General features: G+C 39.1%; 1 protein-coding gene across 2 annotated transcripts; it reads left to right on the forward strand.

Moving 5' to 3' along the window:
• The first annotated feature begins 13 nt into the window (after positions 1-13).
• Positions 14-15,072, forward strand: LOC111874256 (copine-8). 2 transcript variants are annotated; one of them, XM_023869597.2, is made up of 10 exons: positions 14-177; positions 2,016-2,112; positions 3,847-3,988; positions 5,721-5,846; positions 6,416-6,570; positions 7,233-7,524; positions 8,011-8,140; positions 11,936-12,166; positions 13,204-13,382; positions 14,100-15,072. In XM_023869597.2, the coding sequence occupies exons 2-10, from the start codon at positions 2,045-2,047 to the stop codon at positions 14,439-14,441; spliced, it is 1,665 nt and encodes a 554-aa protein (XP_023725365.1). In that variant the 5' UTR covers positions 14-177; positions 2,016-2,044; the 3' UTR covers positions 14,442-15,072. The 2 variants fall into 2 exon arrangements, with proteins under 2 accessions (XP_023725365.1, XP_023725366.1); XM_023869598.2 differs by having other exon boundaries at positions 8,014-8,140.
• The last annotated feature ends 85 nt before the right edge of the window (positions 15,073-15,157 follow it).

Below are 15,157 nucleotides of genomic sequence, written 5' to 3' on the forward strand. Positions count from 1 at the left end.
AGTCGTGGGTGGTCGATATATCGCATTGATTGCGACAATACACGACTTTATTACGTATATCACCGCCTATGACGTAGGCGTTTTCGGGCGTAGTGTTGTTGCAATATATGATTATAGAATGGCGTATTCGTTGCATTTTCCTCACGTGCGCTCATGTGTTAATTTCTGGAGGAACTCGTAAGTGTAATTTTCCATTATATATACTTCCAGTTCTTCAGGTATTGTTTTACTGTGTTATTTTGGTTATGTACGTCTAAGAAGCCGTAAAGAAAGAAAGTTAGCTCATGTGTTAGCATGTCGGTTTACAGGGTAAATGAACATAAGTTCGAATCATCTCCTAGCTAGATTTTTTTTTTTTGCATGGAGCTGAAAGTGTGTTACAGCATGTTGTTTAGTTTTTGGAGGTACCAATTAAGCAAATAAACAGTTGCAAAATTTGTCGGATATCACCTTGAAGTGCCCCCCCACACCCATTCATAATATTGTCGCATGTAGACCCGTTGCTAGGCAGTGACCGCGAAACAAACTAGACAACAGTAAACAGTAGCAAAGGAACGATGTTTCGTTTGCGGTCCGTTTCGAAGTGTTCTAAGCAGGACTGTTGCTGACCATAAGCATCAATGTCAAGTGAGAGCATGAGTTCTGAAGTACATTGTAAGGAAGGAACCTGTATCATAACAGAAGAAATGGCAGACTATTCAGTTATGAAATCACACCTGAAGAAAAAAGGCAGTAATCCATCATCTTCCCCCAGAAACACTAGTGGAAGATATTTCCAACAGCCTTGAGGATATATGCTTCGATTTCTTCAACATGAGGCAAATGACAGCCACTTGAACAGCACTCAATGGGCAAGCATATGTGGCACCCCTCCCTCTAGTCCTTGTTATCTTAACAAGAAACATAAAATCTCAAGAGATATTCAAGCTAAATAGCCTTAACCATATTATGATCAAGGTACAGTTATAGAGAGCTGATTGGCCTTATGCATTGCTACAACTGCCAGAACTTTGGCCTTGTCTTGGCCAATTGCAAGCAACGCTCTTGATGTTTGTGGTGCTGTGGTGGCCACCTACATAGGGAATGCCCAGAAAAGGAAAATAGAGAAACTATGCCAAGTTGTAATTGGACCCTAGTAGAAGGAAAGAAACCTGATCCAGCTTCTTATCAAGGGTGCAGCCATATGAAAGGAGAACTGCAAAGGAGCAGAGCAAAACAAGCTCCCAAGGGATCTTCCAGGCAGAGCAGTCCTATGCAGCTGCTCTGCGTCAAGACATACAACATCACCAACCGCAGGCTCTGCAGACATATGGGAAAAGCTTGCATCATTCTACGCAGCAGCATCTGCGACAACAGGAAATTCAGAGAAAAGGCCTGTCAATACAGGTGCGCAGTTCAACTAGCAGTGACAGAGCTCAACAAAGCTGTGTCAGAAAAGGACAAAATAATGGACATTACAAAAGTGGTACTTAACGAAACAGAATGGCTGCTAGAGTTCACAGACTACTCAGAGTCATAGCATTTAATGCAAATGGCATTTGGAGGCAGCACTATGAGCTCAGTGAACAGTTGCAAGACTTACAAACAGATATGGCTCTACTGTCAGTAACACATCTCAAACCCCATGAGAGGTTCTTCATTCCAAATTGTCACTTTTATCAGACTGGCCACTTCGTGGTAAGAAAGGGCATTCCCCATAACCATGTAGACCTATGCTGATGTGTGATATTGTGAGGAATTGAGACAGCTTTCCACTTTAATTCCTTGACTTATGATCCATGACTGCATAGCGTTTGCTCTACTAGTCATTGCGTGTTATTTGCTGGGCAGTAACAACGTTACCCCAGAAACTGGATAACCTTCATTGAAGGTTCGTTGCCTGGGAACATCTTGTTGAATGTAGGTTTGTTGCATACACTGCATATGAATATTCTTTGACATTCCAGTGAGGGTTGTTAACACAAAATCAAAATAGTGTTGTGCTTGAGTTACAAGATATACAATTTTGCTTTCAGAATTGGTGTGTAAAGTACTGCACTAGAAAATGGCTCGTTTCATACCTGGGTCAGCTTCAGAACCCTCATCTGAGGTAGAACTTACAATTTCTTGCAGGTATGAAGATCTTTACAATATTAACGATTGTTTCTGTACAGAATCTGTGAGGAAATCCACATAATTATGTTGATGGTGCCTAAGTAAAATCAGGTAAAAAGTGTTAAATCATGCCATGGATAAGTTTTAAAGTTTTCACAGCAATAAGCATTTAGATTGCATGATATAATGTACCCCAGAAGGTGGGTGTGAAAGTCACTTCCATCCTGAAGATGGAGGCAGTATGTTCCTGCAGAACATTGGTTTTCACCTCCAAGATGACAGGGTGTGTCAACCCAGAAGACTAATCTGAATGCTGTGGTGTGCCATAACATTCGTTTTTTTCCCCTCAAATATTTGTAGCACAAATCATATCAATGCACAGTGCATCTTGACTAAAAATTAGTAATTTTCTGTGCTGAAGTTGTCAACTGCAACATGATATAGAAACTGTCACATTTAAAAACTTATTTGTAATCTCATCTTAGTCATACTATTATGTAATATGAAGGCCATCATATATTTATAACCTGTTGGTAGATTCTACACTTAGTTAAAGATGTAAATCCTTGTAAAATGTACTTTTTTTAAACACTATAGTAACACTTTACTACTTTCAAAGTTTCATTTTAATATTATCCCTTCATCTGTGCCTTGATCTTCCAAGTGAACAGCTCCCATGAGGTTTTTATGACCAAAATTTTGTTTCACTTTCTCTTTTATCATACATAAGACACATTGCATCCTTCTTGATTTTCAGCACTGCAGTAATATTAGGTGATGAGTACAAATCAAAGAGCTCAGTATGTATCTCCAGTCTCTGTTCCTTCCTCCATCTTGAGTGCAGATATTCTCAGGCTCCTCCCACTGTGGTACTGATAGGCTCACCTCCAGCTAATGCCGAGATCAAGAAAATGTGCATCTATACATCCACTCCCCCATACACCTTCACAGTATAGTGTACAGGAACAGCTTTTACCTTTTACTAGTGGGACTTACAAAGAGTGTGTTACTAGGCCTCGGGGATCGTGCTGAACCAGCACATACAAAGTCACATTTGTGTGACACACAGGCAGTAGAGGGTAAAGGATAGTTGTTTCTGTGTGTGCCGCTTGCTTTATCATTTTGTATTTAGCTCTCAGAGTCTGTTTACGGGTTTTGTATGCCTCCTGTGATTATTTCTGTAAGCAACATTAAGCAATTGGTCATGCGAATGGAGACAACAATGTATTTTGTGTGAGGTAGGAATTCTTAAATATTCAGGCTATAGAGGGTTAATTATAACATGAACCACTGTACTTACTGTGATTTTACACTGTCGGTTGTTTCTTTGATCACTGAGACACATTTGAATTATGTAACACATAATGAAGTTAAGGCTTTTATAATTTCTGGAATAAGATTCCAGATATTGATTAGTTCTCACAAAGCCCCTGAAAGATAGAAATCACAAATACTGAAATTCTGGGCACATGACCCCCAGATGTTTCGCTTGAATTTTAATTCATTCAGCATATTCTTCAGAGCCTGTATTTAATTATGTGTTACATTCTGGTGTGTTATTGGGCTAATAATACACATAACTCTTCTTTAGCTAATTTTCAAAGATCTCAAAAATATATGAGGCAATCACATACCCACTTCTCTAGGGAACCTTTTAAAAAGTTTTCTATAAAAGTTCGGATGTAAGTGTCACAAACTTAGTGTCTTACATGAGGCACCTTATTTCCCATTATTTTTACACATCTGCTGTAGGAATCTTCTGGACTGTGATGTGTTTTCCAAGTCAGACCCCATGTGTGTAACATATCTCAAGAACTTTGAGGTTATGGAATGGCAGGAGGTTGCCCGGACGGAGACTATAAATAACACACTTAACCCCAATTTCACCAAAAAGGTAAGGAGTGAAAGACTGTAAAACTTGTATGAGTTTTGAGGTTCCCACAGTGTTGAATAATAAGAATGTGGTATTCTTAGATGTGATGCCCTTGAAGATGGAGGCAGCAGGTTCCTCTGAAACATTGGTACCCATGTACGAAATTTCATGGCATCATGTACTAGAAGTCTGTAATCTGTATCAGAGGAGTAATTTTGTGTTAATGGCAGAGGCGTGAAGCTGACAGCTCACATCCATCTACTGCCGAGGTCAACAAAGGAGGAGCTATACCTCCACTCCCCCATATGTCTTCATGGCATAGTGCTTAATGAATTAAGCACAAGGACAACTTTACCTTTACCTTGCCATAATATTTGCGGGTTAAATGTTTTCCTGGAGATAGACAACTCAAACAAAACTTTTTTGCTTCCTGTGGTCCTAAGCATGGCATATTGGAAAAGATGCCTGGATAATTTTGTATTATAAACAAGGAAGGTCTGTCTGAGGAAATTTGACAGATTTAGCTTTCTCATCTTCATTAAATGCTTACACTTCTATATGGGTTGTCTAACAACCAAGTGTCTCTTCCTCTTTCTTCCCAGAATTCCACCTCAGTTTTATTCAATGCTCTTCTTCCTTCTGCTTGATATCTTTTATATCCAGTTTTTCACATTTTGATTTCAGTCTTCCTGTTGGTCGTTTTCCTTCCATTTTCATGTTCAAAACCTTGTTTCAGGTTTCCTTGTTGCTGTTTCTTAAAACATGCCCATACCATCTTGTTCTGAATTTCTTAATGTATTTACAAACTTAATGGCTTACAAAAAAAGTAGACAGAGAATAATATAAATATGTCAACCTTAAAGGCACAATGACTACTGTATGTATCACCTATAGTTAGTGCCTCATCACTTTAGCCGCGTGGAATGGTAAACGCTGTTGTGGAGCAGGCGAAGCTGTACGCTTGCTGTGGTGATGTTCAGAGTTACTCCCTGAGCGGAAAACATTGCAACTAACAAGCAACACAATGTACTATGCACCTGACCACACTCCAAGATGCTACATTCCAAACTGGTAGTACCCACACTGATGTAAGCTGATAAGACTGTTCCCCCAGCTCTGTGAGAGATGGTATGACCCCTCTACCACGGCTAGAGTTCCGAGGAACTAACAGTAATTGAACATTAAAAAACTCTACACACAATAAATTTTTGCATTTAATAATTTTCGTGGGGAGTAAAGCGCGGCCGGCGCGTAAGGCTGACAACTTTACCACCATCTTTGAGCCGATTGTCTAGATAATGTGGAACCCTCAACGTCTCACAACCCTATGGGCCTCCATGGCCTGTTACAGGGATAGCTTTACTTTTACATTTTTTTTTTACATATGATTAAACAGTGATCAACTTGTTGGCTATTATAACGGGGATGCAGCATGTTTTCCCTGAGGTAGAACCTGAATTTTGAAACATCACATGAATTTGATGCTTCAAAGGATTAAACTGCTTTTATTGTACAGTTTCTTTTATTTCCCCTCAAAGGTCTTAGGCATACAAATATATTTTCCCTTGCTCAGGTTGCTCATGTCATGTCATGTACTTGTATCCAGGCCTTTATATATTGCAGTGTGTTATACCTGCACCTTTCATCAAAAAATTTGTGAAAATGTATTCAGTGCCAGACTTTGGTATTATCAAACCTTTGGGTACTATTGCCACATAGGATTTTCTTTCTAATGAGTCTTTCTGATTCACAGGTACATGTGTTATACCGATTTGAGGAGCAGCAGCACATCAAGTTTGAGGTGTATGATGTGGATACTTATGATCCAAGTCTAGAGAAGCAGGATTTTCTGGGCCAGTGTGTAACAACCCTTGGACATGTAAGATTTCTGGTGTTGGTTTGAGAATGGTCGTGGATATTTCAGTTAATAGACTGCATAAAGTTCTCAGTAAATCCACGTGTATCATGTAACATTTCAACAGCCATTTCAAATTTCATCGCTTCAGTTGACCATTTATTCAAACTGGAAAAATATGAAAGATGCAGGAGTTGCCACAACTTAATATAATGAACTCCATGAAACAGAGCCCTTGTTGTGAAGCTTATAGTTGCTCAGCTGGTCAGGACATTGCCTGCGGTGTATGGAACCCATAGGTTCATTACCATTTTCACAAGAGCCTATTATTGGACTGTATTCTGAGCCAATTCAGTCCTTTCTATACTCTCATATTCTTTGTGATTAATTTTAATATGGTCCTCACATTTGTATCTAACTCTTGGATATGTTCAAATTAAAACTTTATATGCATTTAGAGTCATCTTATGTGTTCTGCATGCCCTTCCTATGTCATACTCCTTAATTTTATTGCCATGATGTTCGATAAAAAGCACAAATTATGAAATTAAGTATGCTATTGTCTTCACCCTCCTGTTACTTCTCCATCTCAGATTGTGTCATCGGGAAAGGTGACACTACCATTGATGGGAATGCCTTGTAACAAGGGCGAATTGACAGTTGTTGCTGAGGAGTTGGCAGTGTGCAGAGATGAAGTTCTGTTGCAGTTCAGCGGTCGTAACCTTGATCGCAAGGACTGGTTTGGCAAGTATGTGGCAATAACTTCTTTGAGTCAGCTCCTGTTGAAGTTTTACCTTATCTCATACATTCGGTCTTTGGAAAAGGGCCTTTAAAAGCCAATATTTTTTACACTGTTCTCCACCCTGAAGATGGAGGAAGCAGGTTCCTCTGAAACATTGTTAACGATCTGCCAGACCTGACGGTGTCACATCCCTGAACATAATAATCTTCAATACCATTATAGTTCTCCAGGCCAAAATTATTTAATGCCATAAATCATTTATGCATTTGCATTTAAAGGCCGCCTCTGTGGTCTAGTGGTCAAGAGTTCCTGGCTACAGATCCAGAGGTGCTGGGTTAGATTCCCGGTGCTACCAGTTTTTCTGAGAAGGAATGGGTCTGAAACAGGGTCCGCTCAACCTCATGAGGATAATTGAGGAGCTATTTCAAGGAAATAGTGGCTCCGGTCTAGAAAACCAAAATTAATGACTGTGGGGATCCATTGCGCTGATCACGGGACACCCTCTATCTGCTAAAGTTGGCACTATGCCGACAAGCGGCGATAGCTTAGTCGGTATAGTTCACTTGCGGGCTCAAGCCACAGAGTTTTTTTTTTTTACATTTAAAATTTGTTAGGATATTGCTGTTCGCACAAATTGTCATTAAATATGTTATGTCTTATGATTCTAGGTCTGATCCTTTCCTGGAATTTTACAAAGTCAGTGAGGATGGTGAGTATCATGTTGTTCATCGAACAGAAGAGATAAAGTGGACATTAAATCCAAACTGGAAACCATTTGTTATACCTGTGCGATCGCTGTGTAGTGGAGACATGGATCGATCCATCAGAGTGTTGTGTTATGACTGGAACCGCAGTGGCAATCACAGCCTGATTGGAGAATTCTTTGTCACTTTGAATGAACTGAGCGCAGGACCAGGCCCCTACAATGTACATCCATGTATACATCCTACGAAACAACAAGTAAGTTTGTAGTAAGCAAGAAGAAATTCCACTTTGCTCAATACCACAGAATGAATTTCAGGGATAGTGGGATGATGGTGGTATCAAGGGTTTCCTCTCTCTGCCTGTTGTTCCCCTCCAGCACCCTCTTGTCTGTGTCACCCATCCTAAAGTGCTTATCACTAGCAGAATTTGTGTGAAGGGCAGGATGACGAGAGGGAAATAGACTGGATGGGAAGCATAACAAGTAGAGGGAGATGTGGAAGAGGTCCATGGGACTTCTTTATGCGGCCATGACGAGATCCTTGCAGTGAAAGTTTCACGTGTTATGTTCATTAATGGCATTAAAGTAATTTCACCTCAGTGGGTATTTGCAATTGTAGACGCGTTTAAACTGAAGTGAGTGTTACACATATTTACAGAGTTCAGTGTAAGAGGAAGGTATTCTGTGACTGTGATAAAACAGATGCAAAGGTAATTTTAAAACATTTTCTTCAATACTTTCAGCAGCAGCCATCATACAAGAATTCTGGTGAGATTATCCTTGTGCGCTATGAGTATAGGAAGGTGTACTCCTTTCTGGATTACATTATGGGAGGCTTGCAGCTTAATTGTACCATAGCTATAGACTTTACAGGTAAGATGAGTCAGTTTTAATTATGTTACTGTGGAACCTTGTAGTTAGTAGCATCCTCTGCTATACCTTTCGGACAATATCACAAGGCTCTCAAGACTCACTCATTTCATGTTTGAAATTTGTGTATCTTGTGGCTGGTTGTATGTACCGACTTATTTTATATTTATTAGTTTGATTTATTTTGGGCTGACTTTCTGTTAGAGTAAGTCACTGGCAGATGAGTCAGTTGATGTACTCACCAAATTTCTGCTTAAATCACCAGATGGTGGCTCTGTTGATTCTGTTTGACAAAGTTTCTGACTAGTGACTTGATTAATGCACTGACTAAATTTATTTTTGAATGAGTTGCTAGTTAATGGTTTGATTGATGTACTGACTGTCTTCATATTGTGGTTACCAAAAAGCATAAATGTGAACATTTTCAAGAACTTATATTTGATACACTGATGGTTGTGTATACACTAAGCCACTCAGACATTTACTTCATTTGTTTCTCTCCTGTTGTCATCTTTTATAGTCTTACTTTATCTTAAATATTTTTCATATACTTTTTATGGGGTGCAGGTCAAGAGACAATGCGTATATCTTGTGTTCATTTCCTTGAACAGGAGCTGTGATATAATGAGATCATATACCACAAAATCACAGTTACTTAGTTTTGTACTTTATTTAAAAGTTTTATTATATTAGAATGCCTTTATGAAATTAAATGTTCCAGCCGTGAGAAGTCATGCATGACATACCAACAAAAAATAATATTCTTGTGCAAAACAATAAACATTTTGATATCTTCTTGGGTGAAGTGTCATGCCAATTCTGAGCAGAAGGTTAGTATTTTGGAATCCTTGTCAATTTGGAGCAGAAGTCAACTGTTTGAAGGACCTCCTTTGACAGAGATGTTGAATTTCTGCTCTGAATTGACATGGCTGGTTGGCTAAGAAGATTTATCTATTTGAATCCATGTGAAAGCTTCCAGGTCCTAAACAGATATTATGGAGGTGTGTAAACTGTATCTCTTCAACACCATTTTCTTTCTTCCTCCCAGAGTCATAAGTTTTATTGACAGCCAGAAAAGTTGCATCATTTTATGGCTTGTCGCTTACAAGGGTACTTCTTCTCTTGACAGGCATGATGGTAGTTTTTATCAGCGTATTATGCTGCTTTGCCAGGGTAAAGTATTCTACAACAGTTGGGAATGGAGGGTGTGTGTGGTAGACATCTTGCCCTGCATAGGAAAGCATTGCACTTGTGATTTTAACAGCTTGACGATTTGTTTCAAATGATAAATCAGCAGGTGGCAATATGATTTGGAACTAACATGTTTCAAATTTTTATATGTATTTGATAAAAGTATTATTTATACTACGCAGTAGCGTAGTTAGTTGAGGCACTATGCTACAAGCCAGAAGGTCATGGGTTGAAGTCCCTATGAGGTCATTGGATTTTTTTTCAATTGACCTAATGCTTCCAGCCACACTAGGCCCTGGGGTCGACTCAGCCTCTAACAGAAATGAGTACCAGGAATTAAATAATTTTCCTGGGGAGTAAAGGGCGGCCGGCGCGTAAGGCCGACAATCTTACCGCCATCTTTGAGCCGATTGTCTAGATAATGTGAGACCCTCAGCGTCTCACAACCCTATGGGCCTTCACGGCCTGTTACAGGGATAGCTTTACTTTTACTTTTTTTTTTTAGGAGTCCTGAATTTATAAGAGGCTGAAATCTCCCCCTCCCCCTCCTTGTCTGCCCCTCATAATTATACAGGTTGATGGATGATAGGTCCCAAGACACAATAGATCACTCTGGTCACGGTGCAAGGCCCACCCCTTATACCCCTTATACATTCATGATAAGTCCCCACATTCTTCTCTCTTCTGAGAACCTTCCCTTCTGAATTTCTTACCAGTTTTTTCTTCTCTTGATAACTCTAATATCTGGTTAAACCATCTTGTTCTGGGAAGTCTTGCATGTTTCTTTCCTTTATATTTGAATTTTGATACCCCTCTCAGTCTTTGTTCTATCCATTCTTTTTACATGATCAAACCATTGTAATTATTTCCCTTCTAACTCTGTTAGCAGAGACTGATTTTTAACTTATAATTTATAATTCTAGCCCTTCTTATTTTCCCCTCGGTACTCCTTACAGATTTCGCATTCTTTACTTTTGCATCTCTTTCGAAGGGTTCCTATTTTTGCATTATAAGTTGCTGTTTGTTTAAAATATACTTCATAGATCGTTCTTTTGCATTGCTTTGGAATCTCTCTGTTCCATGAAATTCGTTTTATATTATAAAATTTAGAACTATTTTGTTATCTTCTGTTGATTTCTCCATTGACAAGGGCATACTTCATTATTTTAGTCTTGTTTTATTAAATAATGCTGTCAGGAGCTCAAATTACCTCGCATAAAAAGGATAATTAATTAATAATGAATTGGAAAGGTTGTGGAAAGAAGTCATCATACTCTCATTTTAAGTACTGTCCCAACATTTGCCTGTAGAGACTAAGGAGAACCATGAAAATCCTAAGTCAGAATAGTTTGTTTGTAGGTGAGATGTGAATCCAAGACTTCCTGATTACAAAGCAGTAATGCAGAATAGTTTGTTTGTAGGTGAGATGTGAATCCAAGACTTTCTGATTACAAAGCAGTAATGCTGCCAGCTCAACAGTGATGTTCAGTAGAATTTCTCTGGATCAAGTGCAATGTTTGATCATGTAAGATAGCCTTTTGTAGTATCTTATGCATAGTTTGGAACGTTTCTGCATTAGATATAACATTTCTACTTTCAAATGCATATTGTGAATTATATCTAATGTATTGTAGAATGCTTTTGCCCTGGTAGACATTTGTACTAGACATAGAATTCACATCTAGAGAATAATTACAACATTTTGATTGTAGCTATCCTCCTGTGCCTTGTGTCGTAGCTAATGATGTATTTTAGTGTCTTTGTGTTTTATGTAAGTAACAGAAGAAATGTGTTGAAATAGAAAAAGCATCTTCATCCTGCAGTGCTTCCACTTTACTTGTATGTGGGTTGTCTAGCAGCCAAGCTTCTTTGTTTGCTCAGTTACTGGGCCATACACCTCCAAAATTTTGCTGTCCCACATTTTAATTCAGAAAGTCATGGATCATATTTCACATCCATATGACACAACTGATTGTAACATTGTTTTGCTTATCTTAATGTTAAATAGTCTTCTCACAGTTCTAGATATAAAAGTGTGTTGTAAACCATAACTACAGGAGCAGGGATAGCTTAGTTGGTATGACTGGTTATGGGCTGGATGACTGAGGGGTCGGAGTTCGAGTCCTGGTTGGGTCAAGAATTTTCTCTCCTCCATGTTGTCCAGACTGGCTCTGGGGCCCATCCAGCCTCCTATCCAATGGGCACTGGGTGCTCTTTCCCTGGGGGTAAAGTGGCAGGGGTGTGAGGCTGACCACTTACCTCCAACTAGTTCTGAGGTCACGAAAATGTGGATCTGTGCATCCACTCCCTCATAGCCTTCATGGCTTAGTACTTAATTAGTTGAGCACAGGGACAGCACTGATTGCCTGTAGCATTTCTCATCTTGAATCCTTCAACTTCATTCTTACCCTGTTATTAGTGTATCTTAGATATTTTTACATTCTGACTTCTTAAAACCATGTACATCAAAAAAGTAAATGATAATTGGTCTTAACTACTGGCTCAGAATAGCAGAATGTGAACAGTGTACTCAATCTATAGTGATTAATATAAGAACTTGATTTTTACAATACCTTTTAAGAAAGCATTTTGTCTGATTCGTTGCAGCATCTAATGGTGATCCGCAGTCTCCTGATTCATTGCACTTCTTTTCGTCCAGTATGCCAAACCAGTATGAGCAGGCTCTGACAGCTGTCGGGGAGATAATTCAAGATTATGACAGTGACCATTTGTTTCCTGTGCTGGGATTTGGTGCACGTTTACCTCCAGATGGACGAGTATCGCACGAGTTCTTCGTGAACATGCATCCAGCTAATCCTTACTGCAATGGAATATCAGGTACAGATCAGAGGCCTGACAACTACAATACAGTTTGTGAGTTACAGAGAAAGACAGTATATTGACGTAGGTTTTCAACCTCAGCAGGGAATGATGAGCATACATGACTGATTCTCTCAAATGAAACACTGACATGCGTACATGATCTGTCGATGTTCATTTTGATACTTTCAAAGCGTATGTAAAGGCTACCGATGTTCTCCTCTTGGGGACCATTGAACAAAGGCTGTGGTACTACTAAGCCTGGTGGATGCTGAAAACTTGAGCAACCAGTTTTAGAAAGTTGTCATGTAATGAGAAGGACCTAAGCTGCTAGATGTGCCAGAAAGTGGTTACACCCTTAGGATTCAGATTTTTTGTTCTTTCCAGTGTGGCAATCTGCCTGTACTTGCTGAGTCCAGTGCAATCAGCCAACCAGAGGCAATAAATTCAATTTAAATTTTAGCTAGCAAGTTGCTGGCTTGAAGTGATAGATTAGTCTTTAGCCCAGCCCAGCATCATCTTTGGGTTGTCAGACATGGAGGAACAATGCTTAAAAAACCTTTAGGCTGTAAACCTTGCGACACTGCAATTATTTATATCAAGTACATCAGCCAAGTAACACCTTCAGATAGTGCTGGAGAAGCACATATGTAGGTAAGCTAAAGTTGTCCCTGTGCTAAACTAATTAAGCAGTACACCATTAAAGCATATGGGGGAGTGGATGTAGAGATCCACATTTTCCTTACCTTGACAATAGCTGAAGACGAGAGGTGAGCTTCACACCCTGGCTGCTTTACCCCTGGGGGAAAGAGCTCCAGGTACCCATTGGATAGGAGTTGGGTGGACCCCAGAGCTGGTCTGGACAACATGGAGAAGAGAAAGTTCTTCACCCTACTGGGACTCAAACTCTGACCCCTTCGTCATCCAACCTGTAGTATGTTTAGTTATACATCTTGGTGTATACAAGATGCCAAGACTTCAGAGGAACCAACATGGCATCGCATCCCAGAAGACGGTAATCCGCCATAACTGTGTTGATTGTTGTTTGATTTCAGGTGTGCTAGATGCTTACAGGACCTGCATCAGACAAATTCAGTTGCATGGGCCAACCAACTTTAGTCCTGTCATTAACCATGTGGCCAAATTTGCTGAAACGTATCAAGATGGATCTCAGTATTTCATCCTGTTAATCGTAACAGATGGAGTTATTACTGACATGCCTCGAACCAAACAGGTGCGTACATAACCCATTTTGTATCTGCTTAAAAGTTGGTAAAGACCCAAAAGTTAGGATTTATAAGGATAGCATAATTCTGGCATGTTTGCTCCCTTTTATTTAATTACTTTGAAAATCACAAGACTTATGCATAAAGGTGGAATTAACATAAAAATGTCTCATTTTTCTCTATAGCTTATATTCATGACACTTTTCCCTGTGATAAATATTTAGCACAGTATGCTTGAGATGCATGCACAAATGCCTGTAGGTCTTCACATAAAGTATCACAATCAACTGATTTTAATCAAAATTTGAATGTGGCAACAAATGTTAGTAAAACACCCCAATATCAGAATTAATGAAAATTTATTTAGCAGTTCCTGAGTTGTTAGAGATGAATAGGCAGGCAGACATGGCAGAGCTGAAAGGCGCAGTCTGTGACACTTTGTAGTGAAAGCACCATAAATGATTATGTGGGTTACAGTGGCACAACGTTCAGATAATATGTGAGCAGTTATGGGATACTTTTGCTGTTGGCCACTTGGATTATGGGAATGTGCTACAGTCATAACTTTTTTTTGTGTGCTTGACATATTTTTCTAAGAGATAGTAGTAGTAATATAAGATAGTAATCTTGTTAATTAAATATGGTTTATGGAGATACAATTTGTTCTGTAGGTATCTTATAGCTTTGCTGAATTTTTAAGTCACATGTTCTTATGTCTCTTGCAGGCAATTATTAGGGCATCTACTCTCCCAATGTCAATCATTATTGTTGGTGTTGGTAATGCTGATTTTACAGCCATGAATGAACTTGATGCTGATACAGTACCACTAGTTTTCAATGGTGTTCAGGCCCAGCGTGATATTGTTCAGTTTGTGCCATTCAGAAACTTCCAGCGTCTTCAGAATGTGAGTGCTGCAAAAGCTTACCTTGCGAAGGAAGTTCTGGCAGAAGTTCCAGACCAGATAGTTGGTTACATGAAGAGCAGGAACATTAAGCCAAAAAAGCTGCATACTCAACAGTCGTCCAACACAAGCAATGAGGCTCCTCCACCATATTCTGAACATTAAAGAGGTGCATGTGAAGTAATAGAGGGAAATAATTTGTGATATAAAAAAGAACAAGCTATGGAAGATGTGTACGGTAGTTCTTTCTACTGTGTGCTTCTGGGCCTTGATGTTCTCTAATTCTAACCAGTAACTTAAAATTAAATGAAAGAAAAATAACTTTTATTATATAAATTAAGAAAGCTGTTTTATAAAAATGGTGCTACCTGCTGAAATAATATTTTACAAAATGTAAAACTTCAGCATTTAGCTGCATTATATGTTGAAGCTAAGCCCCAAAAGCCGACCTTGAGGATAAGAATCACAGAGTGTTTTCTTTGTCACCCAGTGATCCAATTTTATTTCCAGTCTTTATTCAGAACACAGTAACTGTAATGGAATTCCTGTTTAACGTTCTTCAGTTTTATGTTTTCTCATTTAATGTTCTGCCTTCAACGATTGCAAGTCAGCAATGTCTGTTAAATTACCTCCATTTCAGACTTTCCTCACTTTACTGTTTTAGATTCATTGTTCTCCAAGGAAGTCTTAAATGGGGGTTTCATTGTAACCAATGCAATGTAAAAATTAATGAGAGTGCCTGTAGTTTGGCTGGAAGCAAGGCTTCCTCCATTTGCATGCACAGAGGGAGTACAAACATGGAGTGTTCTACTAAGCCAAAGAAAAGTTTTGTTTTACAGTTGGGAGTACAAAATATGACTGCCTTTTTAGTTTCGTCTGTT

The sequence above is a fragment of the Cryptotermes secundus genome, unplaced genomic scaffold (assembly GCF_002891405.2).
Source record: "Cryptotermes secundus unplaced genomic scaffold, Csec_1.0 scaffold1318, whole genome shotgun sequence".
In the NCBI taxonomy this organism is placed as follows: Eukaryota; Metazoa; Arthropoda; class Insecta; order Blattodea; family Kalotermitidae; genus Cryptotermes; species Cryptotermes secundus.

Coding starts and splice junctions, on each gene's coding strand:
- LOC111874256 (XM_023869597.2), top strand. CDS start 2,045: ATGGCTCGTTTCATACCTGGGTCAGCTTCAGAACCCTCATCTGAGGTA. Junction 5,847..6,415: donor GTGTAACAACCCTTGGACAT/GTAAGATTTCTG, acceptor TCTCCATCTCAG/ATTGTGTCATCGGGAAAGGT. Junction 6,571..7,232: donor CGCAAGGACTGGTTTGGCAA/GTATGTGGCAAT, acceptor TTATGATTCTAG/GTCTGATCCTTTCCTGGAAT.